Genomic DNA, 23,233 nt, shown 5'->3' on the forward strand with positions numbered 1-23,233 from the left:
GAGCTCACAGCTCAGCGGTACCCCTGAGATGCTGTCAGGTGGATGCATGTCTTTCTGAGGACATGGAGATTTGGAGCTTGGGCAAAAAAACAGGGCCAAGTGGAGGACCAAGGAAGTAAACACTTGCCTCTGGAATGTAAGTTGAATGGAACAGTGAACATCTTAAAAGGATCTGAGCCCAGAAGACAGGTTCCCAAACCGAGAAATCACAAGGAGCAAAGTACCTAGAAGGAAGTGGCTTAACTTCAACGTGATCAAGGCAACTGAAGCTTAGGCTCTGCTGGAGGTGGCCCTGGGATCATCTGCACAATTAGATCATGCCACGATGCCCACATGCTGCGAGCAAGGGCAGCGAAGGGGACTGGAAGGAGAAGAAGAAAGTGGGGTGAGAAAGAAGTGGAATGCAAAGCTTTCTTCTGGGGCATGGGGCTGGGAGGTGGAATGTAGGGATGGGCATATTACAAGAAGCCTGAAATGCTTTAATATTCGTGCACCCAAAAACCCCTGAAACACACTGTCAGAAGTTGTTTTCAGATTGTAATTTACAATAACAGGTGGCCACTCACCTTTAGCTCCAATATGCTAGTTTCTGGATCACTGTCACTGGGCTTTATACATTGACCTGTGCATCACAAAATAGGAAAGCAAAGCCATGTGGTCATCATGGCCAAGGGCATGCAACTGGCCTGCAGCCTCAAAAACTGTAGAGAAAAGGGCCAGCGGTGGCTTCCTATAAGGCAGGATGCAGCCCTTCCTGCACAGCACATTTCCTTTCCCAGCAGGGACAAATTCCATCTGGCTTCAAAGATGGCCCTAACTCAGTCTCTACAGTAGCCTTTCCATGCTCTGTAAATATCGTCTATGACCGACAAGCCCTAAGGGACAGTTATGGATCATGTAAGGTGGGGAGAAGGGGAGAGGGTTCCCCTGTGCCTAGTGCTGTGCTATATGTATATGTTGCCATTTCAATCCCAGCTATTTACTGAGCCCCTGAAATGATCTAGGCCAGTGATTCTCAAACAAGGGAAAGCACAAGGGCACAAATTCCAGCGTATCTGAATCACCAGGCAGGCCTTTCCAACAAAATATCTTCTCTGCTTGCACTATAGGCAGAACAAGTTTGTCATAAATCTCAAACATGCTAGGGATGGAAGCAGAGGAGGCTGAGAAATAACTTTTTGTTGGGTATATGCCCATTTTACGGATGAGGAAAACAAGGCTAAAAAGGTTTAAGTGTATTATACAAAGTCATACAGCTAGTAAATAGTGGAACCAGAAGTCAACCCAGCTCTGTTGGACATCAAGGTGGGACACTTTCTCAGTGTCTTCCCAGAAAGTGTAAATGATATTGTTTCATCCTTGTGGCTAGAGAGTTCAGGTCCCTCTGCTTCCTTTTGGGTCTTTATGCCATCATTCAAAAATAATAACCACGCCTCTGACCTCAAGTAAAATGTACTTAGAGAACCAGAGCTGGCTCTAGTGGCTGGCAGAACAGTTTCCATTGGCGGCCCCTTCACTGGACTCGTGCGACTGGGAGGAGAGACGGTGGGCAATGTTTCATTTTACTAATCAAGGGCTCCATCTTTTAAGAATTCCTAGCTATGTAGGGGATGACACCCATGTCATTTTCTCAGGAAAAGAACAAAGTGCTGAGGGGTGGGAGGCCCTCAGGGAGCCCAAATGGCATCTCATCTGGGCCTTGAAGGAGGAATCGGGCAAATGCAAGAGCAGGATTGGCAGGGTGTGGGCTGGGGAAAGCATCCTGGGCAAAGGAAGGCGCACACACAAAGCCTGCGAATGTGGATAAGCTCCTGTTCAGGAAATAACAAGGGGTTCAGCACCTCTAAACTACAGGGTGCAGTCTTAGACTCTCTTACTGCAGCTGGGGAGCCAGCCCTCCAGACTGTATCCTTCTTGAAGGCAGAAGCCTGGAACTTGGTAGACCCTCAACAAATACCTGTGGGATTCTTAGTGACTACGGAGTCACCAAGTTAAGACTCATGTGCTGAGATTGGAGAAGAAAAGCCACCTCCCACAAAATGCTCCCAGGACTGAGGTCCAGCTCACAGTCATTTCCTGAGGTCTTCCACTTAGGGAATTCAAGGGCCAGGCCACAAGGGTAAAATCCACAGTGTGAGTCTTGAGTTTCCATGAGGTTCCCTTCCCAGAGTGGAGCTGGGCTGGGCTGTCTTCGCCCACAGCCCCTGCTGATTTATACTAAATAAAGGACCCCTCCCAGCTTTTGGAGATTCTGCTCCAGATATAATCCAAACATAATTCAGGAGGCATAAGGCAACATGTTCTGAGCCCTCCACCCTGGTCTGGAAGCAAAGCTCTCTCTGCCAGGTTTCAGGCCCTCTGGAGAGCACAGGAGCATGCGCGTCATGCTTTTACAGGCAAAGGCAGAAAGGTTTCAGTCTTCGTGAAATTCTGGTGTGTAGCTAATGCATACCAAAAGCAGCTCTTGGGAATTTTTGAGACCAGCCAAAAAGCAATGGTGAAAACAAAACATCCACACTTTAGAGGAGCAATTACCTCACCTCCACTTCTTTCCCTTGATTCCTTCTACATGGCATTATGACCAAATCCTAGTGGTTAATTCTCAAAGTCAGTTTAAAGGCAGTGTTAATGCCGCACAACAGAGAAAGCCCAATCATCCTGTTCCACTCATGACCAAATTATAGCTCATGAGCTGGCACCCTCTACCAGGAGACGTGAGGGTGGTGGTCTTGGTAAGATTCATTTACAGAGACAGGGTGCTTCCACTCTCCTTCTTTGGCCCCAAAAGCCAAAATCCAGTCCAAAGAATGGTCCACCACTCTCATCCTTGCCTCCTGGGCCAATAGCTAATACCACCTCAGCAGGACTTGACCTCAGCACCTCGGCCTTTCACAGCTTCCCTCCCTCACAGCCTCCCTCGCCCAGTCCTTTTCCCTCACTTCTTCCACCCCGCTCTCCCACATCAGTCTTAGGGTGATGGCACGTTTTCGGTTTGCCCAGGACAGTCCTGGTTTACAGCTGTTGTCCCAGTGTAATTATTAATAGCGTTCCCCTAGACCCCGCCTTCTTTCACTCTCAAAAGTGTGCTCATATAAACAATCAATTAATGGCTAAATTAAATGGTTACCCCACCCACACTGTACTCCCACCTGGGACCTTTTTTCATGATGTTCACTTTTCTTTACTACAGGCAGGTGATGGAGAAAACAGAATATGAGTGGCGGGACCTAGATCTGATTATGCACTTTCCCTCCCTCCCTCAAATTTTAACCCCTATTTTGTTCCAGAAAGAATTTTCTCAGCTAGTAAAGACACCAAAATGCATCCTATCATGCTACAGGTGTACTACAAATTTGGCTCTAAGTTTTCCAGTAGCCAACTGGAAAAAGGACATCTAACTTGTTATACAGCCAAAAAAAAAAAAAAACCCCACAAATTAACTATCCAGGAGAAATACAACTATTCCTGATTCGAAGACCAGAAGAAAAGTCTCCTTATGGGCCACCAAAGAGAACCCTGTGCAACGTCCTTAACAAGGCCCTGGGCAGCCCTGGGCAGCCCTGGGCAGCAGCGAGGTTTGGGGCTGGTGCCTGTGCACATGGTGGGCTTCTGTCGATCCAGTGCTGCACAGGCTTGTTTATAAGGCAGCACTGAAGGGGCAGGAGAGTGAACGAGAGGCAACAAACCCAAACAGCCTGCATCTCTCCTGGCCTCTTCCTTCTCCCCTTTCTTCTTCTTTGGATTTCTCTCCCTCTTTTCCTCCCAGTCCTGGACTTCAACCTCCCCAAAACATCTTCAGACTCTGAGGGTAGTTTAAAGACGCTCTATTACACAGTAATGTTTAAGTACCTATGGGCTTTGATTAATGGTGGGTTACATTTCTGGACAAGAATTATGCTTGACCTAGGCATTTTGTTATTAAGTACAGTAATGGTATTTTAAACTGCCAAAAAAAAAACACCCCAAAACAACAACCTAAAAACAAACAATTTTAAGTAAAAGGAAAAAAGCAAAGTTTGAGAGGACCAGAAAACCATCAGCATCGGCATCCAGGACCAGGCAACCCCAGCCTCCAGCATGCCCAAAGGTCTCAAATGGGCAGTTCTTGGGCTAAATGTGAGGCACCAATGTGCTTGCTTTGTTTGGCCAGCAGGCTGTCTGCTTAACTGTCAATATTTTAAAAGCAGGAACTTTTACATTAACATTACAGACTTCTCTCTTCTCTTAAAGAAAAAAAAAGATCAGGAGGTCTGGCAATAGGGCCCATATTCATGCATGAAAAACCGGAACCAAGGCATGGGTGAGTCTTTCAGTCAACTGCTTTCCTTCCTGTTCTTTCACAGCCTTTTTTTTTTTTTTAATTTTCTCTTTTAAAGATTTATTTTATTTTTCATTTATTGTGCCCCTCCCCCCGCCGCCACCCTGCACTCACTGTCTGCTCTCTGTGTCCATTCACTGCACGTTCTTCTGTGACTGTTTGTCTTCTCTTCAGAAGGCACCGGGAACCAATCCTGGGACCTCCAACATGGGAGAGAGGCACTCACAATCGCTTGAGGCACCTCAGCTCCCTAGGTTGTTGTGGCTCTCATTGTCTTTCCTCTGTCTCTTTTTTGTGGTATCATCTTGTTGCATCAGTTCACAGTGTGGGCAGCTCTCTGCAGCACAGGCCAGCTTCACCTTCACCAGGAGGCCCCGGGAACCAAACCCAGGACCCCCCATGTGGTAGATGGGAGTCCAATTGCTTGAGCCACATCCACTTCCCTCAGCCTACTTTTAAATCTTCTAAAACTTCTTACTTCCTGGAAACATTTTTTTGAAATTAATTATCCTGACTTTCTGAATCACGCTAGTCTCTGTCTGTACCTGTTACAACATGTTACAGTCACAGAATGATCCTTCGTCTTCTGAGATCCTGATCAGATGTTCTCTCATTTTTTCAATTGAAAAAAAACAACAAACCATCCGCCTCCATCAAGTCTTTAATGTGCCATGACATGTGTCTAGGGCCTGGGGCCCCTCTGTCCTTTCTAGGTGGTAGACACTGGACTTACATCCAATCACGTGCATTTCATTCACAAGTCCACCCCAGGTTCTGGCTGGCAAAGGTGGCTCTCCCCCTGCCCTGTTTCAGTCTTCTCTGCTTCAAAAGGGCCACCTGGATTCTCTCTTCTCCCTATGTACAGAAGTGTACTGCTTGCTCTTCTAGAGGATAAGCTTTGCCTTTGACAGCTGTCAAACACCTGTGAGGTATGAATGGAGGTGGCCTGCAGAGCCAAACCCTGCCTATACCACTAAGATGGAGAAGGCAGAAGAAATGGGGGAGCCTCTCCTCGGCTCCAGTTATTCCTCCTAAATAATATGATGCATCTTTATGTCTTCATCTAGTTTAGACACTGTCTTCCATGCTGGCTATGAAAGCTGAATACCAATGAGCTACAGTTACTTTATTAGGAATATGAAAATCATGTACTCTGCAGGGCCATGTGGTATGTTAGGATTATATTGCCTGCTTTACAGTGACAAGTCCTAAGTGTTGGGCCAATCAAGACAGGTTGCTTTTAGCTGTAAGGGCACAGGTTCCCATTTCTGATACACCATACAGTTTCTGGGCTTCATTTTATTAAGCAAGGCACTGCTTCCACAGAGGACGAAAAGGAATCAAGTGGAATCAGAGAATCAGCCAAATGCCCGGTACCTCACTCCACACTGACTGAGAGCAATGAGGTCCCGAGAGCATTTCTAGAATATCACATTTCTGAAAGCCCATTACAATCAGTCAACCTTATAACAAGTGCTCATAGAAAACAGGTAGGGACAGAGCAAATGTCCAGGCAAATTATTATACACTAAGCAATTCTGGTTCTCAAATATGCTTCCTCTTTTGCAAACAGTGATAGAATAGTACAGAAGACAGGCACAGCTGGGAAGGCTGCGTTCCTGGGTCAAAGCGTTCCTACGTGTAGCTTCCTGGTAGCGGGAGTTGATCCTGCTACCCTGAAACAGAAGAGCATAGGGATTCTCTATGAGCAACAGGAAACAGCTCATTTAAAGGATTCACTCCATGCAGAAGGAGGTAAGGTGTTAATTTCAAACCCAAGTCCAGTTGAAAGGCTTCATATTTCTGCAATAACCAATTCTGCTGCTAACCTGGGGAGCCTGGGGACTGAATATCCATTTCATGGAGTTACTGGCAGAAATGTAGCCATGAGCCTGAAATGTGCGCCCAAGGTAGCCATGCAGCCAAACTGAAATTCCCCTCACATGGAGCCGGTCATGCTTAGCTCAGTCTTTTCCACAGCTGTTTGTCACAGAAGGTCCCTCTTGGGCATATGCCAATGGGATTCAACAGTTATTTTGCTTTTATTCCCCAGGAAGATGCTTACAGGTAAGTCGTTTTGCTGCCTGGACTACAAATGAGGATCTCTCAAGGAGATTTTTATTTGGCAAAAGAAACTGGTTGCAGTAAGGGGGCTCAGTCCTCCTGGGCCCATCATCCTTTGCTATGCCTCAGTTGAGCACCTGCCCAGCCCCACCTCCCAGTGGAGTGACTTGAGGAGCTGGTCCTACATGCTAGGCTACAAGCTTCTACAAGGCGAGGTCTAATTCCTCTCCACTGCACAGCCAGGCCCTCAGCAAATGCTGAGTTTCCCAATTGGACAAATGGCAAGGTCTATGCTAAGTGCACTTCCTAGAGGCTACAACTGCATGGAAAATCTCACCACCCTTCTAAGAAACCCTTCAGGAGAGTAACGTGGCACACACATTTTAGAATTCTAAAGGCAAATATGAAACTGAGGATGAGGTGGGCCGCACAGTGAAGTTTTGCGTTCATGCAGCCAAGTACCTTTAGGGATATCTCTAAACAGCAGTACTGACTTGGCATTTCCATCTTTATTGAATTTTATCTGCCCCATCTCCTTCACGTTATAACCCACTTGAAAGCAGCAACCAGATCTTCTACTTCATAATGCTTCAAATTACCTAATCCTGTAGTTCACACTTGCAAAAAAATTGAGAATGAGATTGTTTCCTGTGGATTATCTTTAAAAAAAAAAAAAAAGAATGTGAATGCAAATTTCTCTAAGAATACCAGTGACGGGATCTTGGAACCTTTTTTAAATTTTATTTTTAAAGAAGTTTTAGATTACATATATCAAATATGTAGGGGATTCCTATATACCCTACCCCCAACCTGTCTCACATCTTCATTATTAATTAATAACATCTTATGTTAGTGTGGTACAGTTGTTACAGCTGATGAACAAATACTGAAGCATTGCTACTCACCATGGTCTATAGTTTATATTATGGTTTATACTTTGCACTATACAACTTTATAGGTTTTGATAAAATGTATAATGGCCTATATCCATTATTGCAAAATCATGCAGAAAAATTCCAATGCCCTAAAAAACCCTATGTTCCACCTATTCTTCCTTCCTCTTCCCCTCAGAACCTCTGGTAACCACTATCTTTATGTCAATGTTACAAGTTCTTCTGTTACTACACTAAGTCTAACTTTGGTCCATGGTTGCATTACCCACCTTATGTTTGTTCATTCCTCAATCTTAAGGATTTGGGGATGGACCCTTTCTCAATGGCTGGCCAACATATTGTAGAGGAAGCATCCCCTGATTAAACATTTGTTCCTTCATTTATTCAACAAACACCTACTATGTCTGGCACTCTGTCCACAACGTTTAAAGAGAACATGCAACCTGGTCCCACTCCAGCTGCTCATTCATTTCTTCATTATTCTTTCAAGAGACATCTGTGCCAGGCATTATGTGGTAGATAATTTTTTACTGACTCGGCAGCACCAAAGCACTCCTAAAGTGCAGGAAGACAAAAGAACTGAAATGAGCTGTATTTATAGAGAAGGGAAGCCCCTCACACATTTAACCAAGACCTCATCATTCCGCCTGACCATTCAGGCCTTCGGCAGCCTCTCCAAGCTCTGTGGCCTTCAAACAGCATGGGGGTGCTCACAGCTTACCCCAGGGAGGCACAGCCCCAGCGGAGGAAACAACCTCACCAACAGTAACACAGTCTCACCTGGGTTCTTCTGCAAACTCCTTTATTTTTTCTTGAATACATTTTTCCCATTGATGTCATTTTTTGAAAATTTCATGGTAGATATTTTTACCTCTACCATGGAGGTATTTTCCTGCCTGTTCATTATTAATTCCCAGGGGGATGCTAGCTTCCCCCAGGTTCCATAGATTATGCATAAAAGTTAGCCAGGTCTTCTGACTCCCAGGAAGTAAAGGAACCCTGGGCTTCTTTGCAGTCGTGATTTTAAAAGATGACAGGCTTTTCTTTCTCTTATTCATATTTACTGCTAATAGAAACTGACAGGTTCAATCTTGGTAAGTTTAAAACACATGCGAACAAGGGCCAAGCAATTCATTCTCAGGTGTCACAGGAATGAGGAGACTCTAACACCTTCCCTCTTCAATTCCTACATTTAGCCATCCTGAAATGATGGCAGTAGTATGGTTCTCTTACGAAGCAGAGCTTCACGCCTAGTGAACAATGGAGCTGAATTTCTTTTAGCCATAAAGCCTTTCAGACGTGCTATATTAACATCCTGACATGAGACAATCCAGAGAGAGACAGAAAATGCTGATTAGCTGGATGTTAGAGCTGAGTTGTCTTTTCCCTCCCTCATACCCATGGCTTGGGAATGGGGAACTTAAAGACAAAATGACACTATAAGTTTCACACAACTGTCCCTGGTTCCAAACCCAGCAATAGCAGATAGTATGTTTTTCAAAAAATATTAGATTAAAAATGACTTAAGGGTTTAAAAGAAGCAGACCAAAATGTTTACAGATGAAATAGTATCAGACCTGGGATTTGCTTCAAAAATAATCAGTTAGAGGCGAAGAAAAAAAGTGGATGGGAGTAAAGATGAAATAAGATTGGCTAAGAGTTGATAATTATTGCAGCTCCATGATGGGTATTATTGTATGATCCAGTCTACTTTTGGATATGCTGGAAATTTTCAATAATAAAAAGTTTTTAAGAAAATTGTATTAGGAGACTAACAATATTAAAAAAGGGAAACTGAATTAGGCACAAGGATATACTGTTATAAAAGATACCATTATATGAAAAAAATATGCACATGGATATATAAAGTATGAGTACATTTATACATACATACACACTGCTAAATTTGTAGAAAATTACTCTAAAAATAATGGGAAACTGTTAATAGTGGTTAGTTTTGAGAAATGAAAAATTAGATGTAACAGGAAGGAGAGCTTTTATTTTTATGCAATATCTTTGATACCCTTTGAAAGTTTTATGAAAATCTATTACTTTTTTATGATTACTTTCATACAATTTTTTAAAATCCAAGGAGTAAGTCTCAGAATTGAGATAACATCTCCATGGACCAGAAAATGGAATGGAAACCACATTAGTGACCAGAGCTGGAGCCATGGGCAGGAGTCCAGAAGGAGGCAGAGTGGCCAGAAGTTCAGGTCTGCAAGGTAACAGGGACCGAAATACCCCATGTGCGCAGGAAAGCAGAAGCCACGCACACAACGTGCGCTTTAGTTTCCTAGGCTGTTCGAGCAAACACAATGAAATGGTTCACCTTAGAAAATGGGAATTTATTCACTCAGTTTAGAGGCTGGGAAAATGTCCAAATCAAGGTACCATCAAGGCGATGCTTTCTGCCCTAAGGCTGCGGTGTTCCAGGCTGGCTGCTGGCAATCTTGGTTCCTCGATCACATGGCAAGGCACACGGTGGCATCTCCTGGCCTCTTCCAGGTCCCGCTTCAGCTTTTTGCTGCGTGTGGCTCTCTCTCTGAGTTTCATTCCTCTTATGAAGGACCCCAGTAATAGGATTAAGACATCCTGATTGAGGGGGGCCATGCCTTAACCACGACCGTGTGAAACCAAGAAATGGGGTGCCTGCTCAGGCGCTGTGAGCCCCTCTTGGCCTCCGCCTTTCCCCTCCTTTTTCCTTCCCCCACTGCTGCAACTGTACAGCAATCTGAGGCAGGTTAGGAGAGGAAATAGGGAAGGCGGCTGGTCAGAATAAAGCCATAGCAGCTGGGACCCCTGCTGGTCAGAACACAGCCACAAGACCCCCGCCCGGAACCCCCCCCCCCCCCAGGGGAGGCAGCTGCTGGAGAACAAAGCTGTAGCCCTAGAGCTGAAGAGCCCACCGAGACCTGGTCACGAGGTCTCATTTGAAACTCCAGGCTCAAAAGAAGCCCCAGATAACTCCAAACAGAAAGGCCTCCCAAGTGGTTCCATGAAAGCTGACAGGTGATGCAGAAAGGCAACCAATTGGGACAGCAAATAGCAGAGATTCCTCCTTAATACAGCGATCCAGGGGAAGAAAAGCTTAAAAAGGCCCACCCGGGGCCCTAAGCGCACGTCTCACCCTGTAGCACACCGCACCCATGTCATAGGTATATACTTTAACTTGCTCTCGTTTCTCAATAAACTCTTGTTACTTGACCTCAAACTGGTACATCTCTGAATTATTTCTTATGATGAAGCCAAGAACTTAGAACCCAGAACCCAGGGCCCAGAGCATTCCACTAACAAATCTCTATGTATACCCCACCGCTAGCTTTGATCTCTTGGTTTCCAATAGAGGCATATTAAAAATTCCCTCTATTATTATGAACTAGTCATTTTCACCTTATAATACTGTCAGTTTCGGGTTTGCAAATACCTTATAATGTTTAACATACACAGTAAAAGTATAAAAACTGGCCCGAATAGGTACTAAATTCCTAACGGTGGTTTCTCCTCAGGAAAACACAGTACCAACACCCTTGCTGCAAGGAGGATGGGAAATTAAGCACCCAACATTTTTGACTTCCACAATGGGAGATAGTTTTATACGGCAGGGAATTCCTCAAACAAAGGAACTGGGTTCAGAAGTCAAAAAATTAGCACTAATTATACTGAGTTATTAGTAGCACCGATTATACATATAAGGAAACTGAGGCTCAGAAGTTAAGTGACTACGTTAGGGTCACAGAACTAATAAGTGGCAGAGCTGGGACTCTGGATAAAATTGCCACTACCACCACCACTATCCACTATAAATACATTGTCTAATTTAATCTTCCCATCAACTCTGCCAGGTATGGTATTATAACATCCATTTGTCAGCTAAAGAAACTGAAGCTCAAGATAGAGGAATGAACAAACATAAGGGGGGAATGCAACTATGGACTGAAGTAGACATTATTATTCCAGTAATGGAAGAACTTGTAACATTGATATGAAGACAGTGGTCACCAGAGGTTCTGAGCAGAGGGGAAGGGAAGAAGAGGTGTAATATGGAGCATTTGTGAGACAGTGGGTCATTATGCATAATATTGCAATTACAGATACAGGCCATTGTACATTTTGTCAGAGGCTGTGGAATTGTGCAGTATAAAGTATAGGGCATAATGTAGCTGTAGATCATGCTTGGTAGCAATGCTTCAGTATATGTCCACTGATTGTAGCAAATATACCACACTAATGAAAGATGTTGTTGGAGAGGGAGGGGGAGGAAGTGGGGTGTGTGGGAACCCCCTATATTTTTCATAAAAATAAAGAAGATAACCAGATGCAAAAAAAAAAAAAAAAGAAAGAAAAGAAAAAGAAACTGAAGCTCAGAGAGGTCAAGATAATTGCCTACAGTCACACAGCTGAGTGGCAGCGGAGTCTCTCCACTTCCTCCCCTACGCACCCCTGAGAGCCTTGTACCGATCCTAGGAATGGGATAAGGCCGCCTGCAGATAAACTGGAAATTTTCCTTCCAAACAGCTGGAAGAAGGCTAGGCTGGTACAAGTGCTGTCAATAAAAACCCAAGTGACCTAAAGTGGTGATAGTGGACATTATTAAAACACCACAGAAAGCAAATCCCTGTCTAGCGGCTCGTTATCAGCAGCTGACAGTATTGCCTGCTGCTTCCGCCTCAGAGTGGGTCTGGGCTCAGACCAGCGCACAGCTGAGCAGTGGAGCCAAGAGAGAATCAAACCGGAAGCCCACAGCCTCACCCACAAAGCTCCCATTCAACCGCTCCTCAGGAATCCGGCTCTGGGACAAAGTCACCACAACCAAGGGCTGCAACCCAGCACACACCCTCGGGCACTGAACCTGCGCTCAGCGGAGCCCTGTGGCCTGAGGCAGAGCCATCTACAGGACTCCCGGCCTCCCAGTCGCACCCCCTGGCACCTGCAGGGTGTGAACCTCAGACCTGGTGCTCCACCGCCTTTGAGCGCCGCCTCCCACCTCCTCACTCGCCCTCTTCCCTTCAAAAGCTTCGCTTTCCTACCCTTTGTTCCTGCTCACTCAAGGATCTTGTGGAAAAGCCATTTCACGTGCTTCTGCTAAAAAGGAAAGCTTTAAAATCTTAGGTAGGGGTAGGGCAGCTAGATTTAGACAAAAAACAAAAAAACCTAGGATGCTAATTAAATTCAAATTTCAGATAAACTGCAAGTAATTGTTTAGTGTAAGCAGGCCTCATGCAATACTTGAGACATAATTATATTAAACAATTATTTGTTGTTTATCTAAAATTCAACTGAACTGGGTGCCCTGTAATTTTAACTGGCAACCTGTATGGTGGGGAGTGGGGGTAGAGTAGGAGGTATCCAGAGAAATAAATCATCAGAAAACAAATAAATCATCAGAAAAGATCAGAAATAAATCATCAGAAAAGAAAACACAAAAAGGAGTTGTGAGGAATAAAACACATTTCACAGAAGGCCTCTCTTGCCAGAAACTTTCATTGCATTATTTCATTTGAATTTTCCAGTAATTCTGTGTATTAAATGTATTTATCCTGGCTTACAGATGGAGAAACCAAGGGACAAGAATCTAGGGACCTGCAAAGGGTCACAGGGATAATTCGTGAAGGCAGGGCTACCGTCCAGGGCTTCCGAGTACTTCTAGGTTGTGCTGCTTTAGTCGCTACACATTTTATAACTTTATAGGCTGCACATAAAGAGGGCCCAACATCTTTCTTCCACTCTTCCAATACATTTATAAGGCACCAAACTCAAAATGGCATCCTGGACAAACACATATTTACAAAATACAGTTGTCTATTTACAGAGACCATTCTATACTCAGAAAAGGCACTTTTTTATCACTACGCTAATGTCCTGTACTCCCTGCATCATTCTTCAGAAAATACTCTGGTGCAAATTGTCAACAACAACAAAAAAACCTATTTGTCAAATGGACAGTGGGAAATTCTTTCCCCATCCTCCCCTCTCCTTCTAAGCTCCTAACATTCATGGCATACAACAGAAGGGAAACAGCCATAAAAACAACGTAGTAAGTGCCCTTTTGAAGTGCATTAAATGTCAGAAAAGTGACTATAAAAATAACACAGCTGGGGAGATCCCAGTTTATTCCTGCTTAGTGATCTTACAGATCAAAATGTGTTCAGTTAACTAGTCAGGTTTTCCTTTTGTGCTTTTATTTTATTGGCTTTTATTTTTTTCCTTTCTTTTCACAGATGCCAGCAAATTCCACTTAAAATAAAAAACTTGCCTGCTTCATACTTCACTACTTGAAGGAGAACCCTCGGCTGTTGGAACCCACTGCCAGCTGCGGGAGGCTACCAGGGAGTGGTGAATGCCCCCGCAACCCCCACTGCAGGCAGCTGTCAGGGCAGGCGTCCAAGTTGGGGATCCCCCACGGTCAGCCTGCTCAAGAGGCTGTCCTTACTTGGGCAGCGTCTTTTCACACCCCCTTAATTCCCACCATGCCCACCCCTTCATTTTTTCCTTAGGTGCAGACTCCAAAGCTGCAGCCAACTCATACTTGATGGGTCAGGCCCAGGCCGCTGCTTTCTCCAGTTTTCTCGTGGAAGGTAAAAAGCACACTCCATCCCCATCTGTCACCAGCCAGCACCAAAATACTCCCAGCCCCAGCAGGAGACTGCAAATATTAAAAGGCAATTACCCAGAGCCAGTAGGTGCATATTAGTTCAGGGCAGTCATTTGCAAACAATTACCAGAGGTCTTTAGAAACATTTCAGTGGGGAGGAGAGAGGGGAGGAGGAGGGAGCATGGAGAGGAGCTTTAATTTCTGTTGATTCTGAGCGCCCAAGCCCTGCAAAGAGGACATTTTTGGACTCTACCAGCAGCCCTGCAACAAAGGTCTCATTTTTCTCACAGCACATAAAGACTCCAAAGGTGACAAAAACTCAATTCCATTTTGAATTTAAAATCTTTCAGAGATTTCTTTCGAGAAGGCCAGGCAATTAAATTGACTTAGGTTTCACTGTTTATAAAACCCTAGGTCCAAGGAAAATATAAATTCCAGCCAATATTGTTTAAGTGTGATCAGTAGAAGATGATATGAGAAGATTCTCGGCAGGGTTTGAAGGCTTCAAGGCTCTAACCTCATTTAATAATGAGCCCAGCTTACATATCCCAGGGACACCGGGCCTTAGGAAGCTATAAGGAGCTTACCAGCAGACAAGCAACTTCCGTACAGAGGAAAGACAAGGAGGAAACGGTGAGGATCGAAAGAGCTTCTGATCACAAAATGCTGGAGCTGGGGGAGAGAGCTCTTGGGGCTCATGTGCCGTTCTCAGAGGGGGAAGCCAAGGTCCCAGGGGTGATGCAGAGCGGGGACCAGCACCAGGACCTCCAACTCTCAATTCAGAATTCGTCCATCACCTCCCTTTGTTAAATCAAGGACCCCTCAGGACCACCTCAGAAGAAGGGGGATGTGGGGGTGCCAGCCCCTCAAAGCCCCTCCCGCTCCCCCATCCTCCCCCATCCCCCCAGTTCCCCAGCCACTGACTCTGGAGCAACTGGTGAGTGGGCCTGAAGGGGAAAACAGCCCACAAGGAGCTACCAGCTCATTGAGATTTGAGAGATCTGGGTCTTAAGAGACAGCCACACCCAAGCAGCTGGCTGTCCCCTCTTCCGCTCCCTCTAAACCAGGGCGTCTTAACAACGGGCCGTGAGCTTGAGCTGAAATTTTTAAAAAACTCAATTCTCGTGGGGATGTGTTGGTGCGGCTGTGATTTATTTATTAAATACTACACAGCACAGTGTGGACTTGATAAGGGGTCCGTGGTTTTCACATGACTGGCAAAGGGGTCTATGCAACAGAAAAGGTTAAGAACCCATGCTCTAGAGGAAGTGATGCTCTTTAGTCACCAGCTGCCTGGTCCCAGCAGCTCTCGAAAGAGTGGACCTGGCTCCAAAGAGGTCCACAGGGAGTCAGCATTAGGCCTCTGCACGAAGAACACAGCACAGGCAATCCCAGGGGCCAGAGAAATACCTGCTCTTTCCAAGCAAACTTGGCAGCTCAGGCTTGGGTGATCTGTGGCTCTGAACTAGACAGAGGAGGGAGAGTCAGCAACACACAACTCTCTGGATCAGGGCTGGGCCTTTGATTTTTAACCAGAACCTTTATAGGTGCTTCTGCCATTCCTTCTGTTGTTGTTGTTGTTGTTATTGTTAATTGTAAGACATATCACACACATAAGTATACAAATATGTGCATAGCCACCCAAGACAAGAAATACAGCACTGCAGCACTCCAGAGGCAACCCCATCCCTTGTAGCCCTTCCCATCACATCCTCTCCCCAAATTCCAGAGATAACTGCCAATGCTGACTCTGGGAATCATCATTTCCTTGCCTTTTCTTATAATTTTACTACATGTGTATGCATCCCTAAGGATTACAGTTTATTGCACATAACTAGAGTTTGCTCATTTTAGTTGCTGTAGAGTACTCCATTCTGCTAAGTAAATAGGTTGTTTTCAGTTTGGGGCTACTACCAACGATGCTGCAATGAATACTCCTGAACAGGTCTCCTGGTTTGCAAGTGCTAGACTTTCTCTATTATAGACATTTGGCAATGAAATGGTGTATCATGCAGAATGTGCCGCTTCACCTTGGCGAGGCAATGCCACTCTGTGTTCCAAAGGGATGACTCCTTCCCTCCTTACAAGTCCACTGATAAACATACCCTGCTTATAAAGATCAGGGTTTCCTCTGGTAACTCAGAGGCCTGGGAAACTTAGTTTACCATTAGGATCAAAGTTAACTCCTTGTAAGACAAAGCCCAAGATATTAAAATTCTGAGTTTATCCAGAACCAACAACCAAAAAAGCTGAGCTTTCCAGAATAAAAACATCACAAGATCCCCCAAAATAATGAGCTAGTATCCATGCCTTAGAGACAGACCCACCTGCCCATACCACTAACTACAAACAGCAGGTACAAATGTGTTCCTAAGATATTAAGTACAAAGTAAATGACATGCCAATAAACCCCCATCTGCCCTGGGTGGCAGAAAGAAGAAGGTAAAGGGGTGTGAAGGGGGCCTGGGGCCACTCCCCTGTAGCTGCAACATACCTGTACACAGGCTGCATCTCTCTGGCTATGCCAATGACAGCGCTTGGCAGGAAATTGTCAAACTCCTCAAACAACTCCCGGATGTTCGTCTTAAACTTTAGGTCTAGGTCCAGCTGAATTATCTGCAGGATCTCTGAAGGAAAGAAAAGGACAATAATAAGACATAGACATACATCCTGGACGGTTCAGCTGTTGACCAAAAAATGAAGTGGGGAGTATAGAAAAGGGCACAGTGTTGTTACTTCTGTCACTGAATGATGTAAAGATATGGCTAGAGACATGCCATGCATCTACTAGCAACTCCCTTCACACTCTTCAACTTCTTAAACAACTGCCCTTATCTTTTCTTTCAACTGCGGTTAGACATTTTGTTTAAAACTAGATACCACATATTTATATGTCCCAGTTTAAGCCTGTTGTCCTGGTGTACCATTTCACTCTCAAAAGTCCCTGCGGGAAGCAGATGTGGCTCAAGTGATAAGGCCTCCACCTACCATATGGGAGGACCCAGGTTCTATCTCTGGGGTCTCCTGGTGAAAAAGAAGAGAAAGTGTGCCTCCGTGGCAAGCCAGTGCCTGTGTGGCAAGCCAAGTCCTGCACGGTGAGCCAAGTACCCACGCAGTGAACTGAGTGCCCATTCAGCAAGCTGAGTGCCCATGTGGGTGCTGGTGTGGTGAACCAAGTGCCCGTGCGGTAAGCCAAGTGTCTGCCTGGTGAGCCGAGTGCCCACATGAGTGCCTGTGTGGTGAGCCAGTGCCCATGTGGTAAGCCGAGTGTCCATACGAGTGCCTGCTCAGCAAGCTGAGTGCCCATGCAAGTGAGTCATGCAGCAAGATGATGATGCAACAAAAGAGAAACGAAGGGGAGAGTCAAGGTGAAGCACAGCAGAAACCAGGAACTGAGGTGGCACAATCGACAGGGAACCTCTCTCTGCATCAGAGGTTCCCAGGATCAAATCCCGGTAAATCCTAGAGAAGAAAGATGAGAAGAGAAGAGAAGACAAAAAGAGAAACAGATACAGAAGATCACACAGCAAATAGATACAGAAAGCAAAAACAGCAGGGCAGGGATGGGGGAGGGGGAGGGAAAGAAAAATAAATAATAAATAAATATGTTTTTTAAAGTCTCTGGCTTGCAGGATACATTATGTAGACATTCTACTTAAAACTCAAAGCATCCAGGTGTTTCTCTTTGGGGGCACAGGTGGCAATAATCCACAGGAGAGCACAGTGAAAAAACAACAATATTATTTTCTTAGGCCCTTATTAGTTTTGCAAACCCAAAAAGCTCCAGTTATGTGTCATAGCAAACCCAATTATGTGTCAAGTTAAGATGCTTATTCAGAAAGAATGAGCTGGAGGACCTCAGATACTGTCTAAAAGACAAACGAAGTCCTACTGATCCAGTCTCACAATTATCTGACATGCAAAAGCTATTCACTTCTGTTGCCTCCAGATGATTCAGGAGAGGCAGAGATTAGACCAGTACATGGAGTAAGACTCTGGCTAAGTTCATTTTTCATTCATTCACACAACTAAGCCTGAGGTCCTAGATCATCAGCGCCAAGAGAAGGACCAGAGCCCAGGCTGAATGGGACTCTGCCCTCCAGGAGAGACACACAGGTGGCCAAAAAAGAGAGGGAGAAACAATGTTGACGCATGATGCGGAAGAGGGACCATGGAATTCCAGAAGGGGCCTTGGGGTTAAAATGATGAAGGAGATAGAACAAGCACTTGGTGCTAAAGAGAAGGTCTGACCTGGGAATCAGAAAACATGAGTTCAAGTTTAAGTTTTGCTGCTGATTAATTCTGTGACCTGGGAAAAGATATTTTATCTCAAAAACTTGGTTTTTTCTTTGTTAAAAGGGGTAGAAACTATTTGCCTCATGAAGCTGTGAGGGTGAGATGAGAAAATATATGGGAAACACCTTATAGACTGTAGAGTGCTATAAGAATCCAGAGTTCAGAGAGCAGGGAACTTGCTAAGGCTTGATACAGTCCTGGAAGACTTCATGGAAGAAGGGTCACTTGGTCTGGACCTTGAAGGGTGGGCAGGTATGGAAAGGTGAAGGGCCCAGTTATGAGTCAAATTTCACCAACACCAACTCCAGAACACCAGGGCTCTCCCTCTTGCTCCTTACGGGTCTTTTCATGCCTGCACAGGGCATGAAAGTCTCTGGGGACTGTCTGCCTGTGGATGTCAAGAACCAGATCCTGGATAGCAGACTTGTTCCAGTGGTTAGGGCGTCCATCTACCACATGGGAGGTCCGCGGTTCAAACCCCGGGCCTCCTTGGCCCGTGTGGAGCTGGCCCATGCGCAGTGCTGATGCGCGCAAGGAGTGCCGCCCCTCACTGGGGTGTCCCCTGCGTAGGGGAGTCCCACGCACGGGAGTCCCACGCACAAGGAGTGCGCTCCGAAAGGAGAGCTGCCCAGTGTGAAAGAAAGTGCAGCCTGCCCAAGAATGGTACCGCACACTGGGAGAGCTGACACGACAAGATGACGCAACAGAAAGAAACACAGATTCCCGTGCCGCTGACAACAAAAGAAATGGACAAAGAAGAGGACACAGCAAATAGACACAGAAACCGGGGTTGGGGGGTGGGGGGGGGAAGGAATTTAATGGCCATTCCCTAAGTTAGTTTATGAAAAAAGCACAGCTTACAGTTCAAGAAAAACTGATTCATTTGTTCTTGCTCTGCTTTCCTTTGTGATGTGGAAACAACACTGGCTGACATTCTACATGAGTTTTCTAGGGGAAAAAAGTGACAGCAGATGAGACTCCAGCTGCGCAGGGCAGAGGACAGAGGGAGGGCACCAGCGCTGGGCCTCGACGGCCCTCGCGGGAAGGAGGTACAGAGAAATGGGCTCCGCCTGGCGGCCGCCGGCACTACTACCTGCCTGGCTGCTCACGGCCCGCCCTTCCCACATGATAAGACTACTGCGCTCGTTCCTAAGAACAGCGGCAACCCCCTGGAAATCCGGAAACCTGATGGCCCGGGATCTGGATGGGGAAGAAGCCTTTGTAGGGACCTTTCCTGGTCTCCTGGAAACCTGCCCTAACCCGAGGGGTAGAGTGCAGAGACTGACCACAGGGCAGAGCCTCAGGGCGCCTGCTGCTTTCAATGGTGGCCCTGGGGAAAGAGAGGGAAGGAAACTGACAGTGACCGGTGACCCTCAGGGAAGGATGCCGTGTCCCAGGAAAGAATGTGGAGGAATGACAGTTGCTGCCATCAGGGAACCACGGTGGGGTGGCCCAGGGTCGGCCCTCTAAGGTGAGAGGCCCCACACCACACGTGGCGCTCCAGCCTTCTCTCTCATTCCTGTTGGTCCATCTCCTGCCGCCCAAGCATCTGCATGCGGGATCTCAGACTGCTCTCAGGCAAGGCGGAGCAGAGTCCTAATGAGACAGGGAAACCGTGTCATTACAAGGTCTGATGATGAGGGAGAGAGGGGGTCAAGGGCTTCCGGCATGGAGACAGGCGGTCCTGAGGATGCACGGTGGGAGTTTTGTGCATTGACGTGGCTGTGGGAAAAGGGGAGATATCCTCACGGCCCCAGGGAGCACGTCCAATCCAAGACACCCACTCAGAAGCACCACAGAAGCATCTTTTCTTTTTTTGTTGTTATTTTCACATATCCAGCATTGCATGGGCACAAGTTTATTTCTAATCCTCATAACCACCCAACATGTTAAGTGGAGTTATTCCCATTTTTAGATGAAGAAACAGAGGCTTCGAAAAGTTAGAAACAATATCCCAATGTTACATAGCTAGTAAGTGTTAGAGCCAGCATTTGAGCCTTGGTCTCCTTGACTTGAAAGCCCAGCAAGCTCTTTGCATAATTCCGATTCCATTTCTGATGGGAGAGGAGCTCTAGGGAGCAGATTCACTCTACTCCTACCCCTCGGGGGCCCCAAGAGCAGGCAGAAGGGCCAAAGACCCCGATAGACAGAGGGGTCTGGGGCAGAGCAGCAAGCTAGCTAAATGCAGATTTCAAAAGAAGTCTTCTACATGCAAACTGTAAATTCACTATAATTAAAGAAACTCCTGGGGCAGATTTGCCAAGATCAGTTTCTTCTGTGAGTCCCTTTTCTTTTTTTTTAAATCTCAGGACGATGCCCTCACCTGGAAGAGTAAATTCTGGGACTCACCAAGGTCTCCACTATTTCCGAAGTACAGCAAGTTAACAGTGAGGAGATCCATGCCTGGGGTGGGAGGCAGGCAGGCTCCTCCCGACTGAGTGGCATCAGCCCCTATACTCACAGCTCTTCACAGCATCACCCTTGGCTCTCCAATGGGGGATGACCTTTCACCACGGATGGTGGGAGAGGTCATTCAGTCATTCTTCATTGAAAGCCTACCATGTTTACTCTCTGATCTTTCAAGGTCATCTACGTGCCTGTGGTTACTGCTACCTGTGCACCTGTCTCACTGCCCTTCCCAGAGAGAGCACCTTGAGGACAGGAACATGCTGGGAGGACAGAGTTCAGGGACAGCAGATGTTTCCTGAAGGGCCCAGCTCCTTCATTGTGGCAGAGACCCAGCCTGGCCTTAATAACCCCTCAATAAACCTGAGCACCTGCCCTGTCCTTGAGGGTCTGACAAGACTGAATGAAAAAGGTCATGCGAAAGCCATGTGCATCCCTGGGAGAGAGGAATTCCAGATGCTTTAACATTGTCTACAACTCCTCAAGGGTAAAGCACACTTCAGACGGGTATGCTGAAAGGTGCTAATACTACCTTCAAGAGGGACTTTACCAAATGAAGCTAAATGACCAGGAGGAAATGCTGGAGGCGGAGCAGACACTCCCTTCTACCCAGGGCATCCACAGTCCCAACTGCAGCCTCTCTACCACGTGGGCATCTGTCCAGATGGTTAATCCTTTACTTAATTATGAAATAAGATGCCAAGTTGTAAACGTCACTGCTGAAAAGACGACCATGGTTATTAGGAACTCTGGGAATTCATTTAGGATGAGCTTTTTTAAAGGGACCTGTTTCTCTGGCCTCCGATCCTTAATTGGGAACTGCATCTGGGGGCTTGTATAGACAATGCTGAAAGGTTGTTCTGAGGGTGAAATGAGATGATATATAAAAGGGACAGCCACAGCTAAAATGACTGCAGTAGGACCAATGAGATTTAAGGAATAAATGAATGAGCCAATTGCCCCCAAAGCAAGGAGATGAAATCTACAAAACACAGGCAAGCATATCAGAAAAAAAGGAGGGAGGGTAGACTTGTGCAATACTCCAAAGAATGGCTAGTATCCAAAACTAGCTGAATGTCCTCCATATCAGAATCCTCTGAGAAGATAACAGAAAGATGGAGGACAGAATAATCTAGAATACAGACCTGAGAAGACAGCCTGGTAAGAACAGAGACCACTCTATCCATTTTACAGATGGGGAAACTGAAGACCAGAGAAGAAAAGGGACTTGTCAGGGGTCACACTGTCAAGCTAAGGGGCAAAGCTGACCCCAGAACTCAGGCCCCCACTTCCTAGTTAATGCTCTTGTGTAAGCAGCTCTTCCCCCCCACCCCCTGCACCCCCAGTTACAGGCCATAAAGTCCCAAAAAGCAGGACATTGTGTAATGGCCCAAAGAGCTGTGCAAAGGACTTGGCAGGCACCCAACACAACTAGCTGATGGTGTATCTGCATAGCATCCCATGAAAATACAAACCTGAAGATTAATGAGTAGTCAAAGAACAAAAATAAGAGCCCTCCATAATCCACACACCTAAAGCCAGCATTTGGGGAAAAAAACATTGTTTTCCATAATCTCACATCAACATCAGGCAGAGATTTTAAAACAAACAAAGAACACATGTTGAGCTATGCTAAATTCAAAGGCGAGAGGAACCAGACTTAACATTCAGGACACGGAGCTGCCGGTGGAGACACAACCTCAGAGACCCTCAGCAACCAGTTGTAAAATACCAACCATTTACCCCAATTCCTAGCCCTCTGTTCAAATTAGACCTGCTGCTTCCTAGAAAAGTGATTGTTGCTGTATCCAATTAGTTGAGGCTCCAAACAGCGCCTGGAACTTACAAATCTTTGTATTTGTTTAAATCACAAAAATAAGGCCTGTGTCATTTTCTCAGGCAGAAGGAAGCATGCATGTGGGTCACGTGGCCAGGGACCTGATGCGAGCTGAGTGTCCGTCTCGGGCAAGCTCACCTGCCTGGTGCTGGCTGACCCGACCTCCCGGCAGACGGCAGAACCTAGAATAGCTTCCAACATTTCCAACTCACGGGTCAGTAATTGGAGGAGCTTTAAATACTAGTTTCTATGAGGGATGATAGTTTGACAAGAGATCAGGGAGGCTGACCTGGGCTACTTCAGGAAATGGAAGAACTGCTGCGTCCAGGGCATGTAAGGTGGTTCAACGTCCTAGGTGAAGTCCCCAACACAGGGCTCATGAATGTGTGACTACAAGACAGGACCCACTGCACTAGGGCAATCCAAAGTGGGGAAAGACGCTAAGGATCTAGGTGAGCTCCCTGGTCTGAATGCATTTCCACCTGAAAGTCAATTCCAGGAGTAAAGGCAAAACTGTGGTACCATCTTAACAAGACACATGTCTACTTACCTTCGTCTCTGCACACTCCAGTTTCAGGCTAAAGAAATGGTGCCACTTGGCTCTAACAAGCTGGAAAATGAAGGACAAGATATAAAGTGCTAGCTAAAGATGTCGTTTTCAAGAAGTCGAGACCCCATTAGCATCATCAGCCCACTGCCGTAGAAGAGCACTGAGGAGGTCTGGGGGAAGAAGGAGCTGCCCAGATGATTATTTCTAGGCTTGAAGGACGCCTGTACCCATCTGTAACCCTAAGCATCAGCCTTGCCTGGGCTGTAGCGCCAAT

The 23,233-nt window shown here is 46.0% G+C and overlaps 1 protein-coding gene across 1 annotated transcript in view; it reads right to left on the reverse strand.

Moving 5' to 3' along the window:
* Window positions 1-23,233, reverse strand: part of XXYLT1 (xyloside xylosyltransferase 1) — a 218,877-nt gene that overhangs the window by 67,857 nt on the left and 127,787 nt on the right. The window contains exon 3 of the mRNA XM_004465910.4: window positions 16,365-16,497. Coding sequence (XP_004465967.1) covers window positions 16,365-16,497 — 133 coding nt within the window. The remainder of the gene's footprint in view (window positions 1-16,364; window positions 16,498-23,233) is intronic.

This window comes from Dasypus novemcinctus, chromosome 4 (genome assembly GCF_030445035.2).
Source record: "Dasypus novemcinctus isolate mDasNov1 chromosome 4, mDasNov1.1.hap2, whole genome shotgun sequence".
In the NCBI taxonomy this organism is placed as follows: domain Eukaryota; kingdom Metazoa; phylum Chordata; class Mammalia; order Cingulata; family Dasypodidae; genus Dasypus; species Dasypus novemcinctus.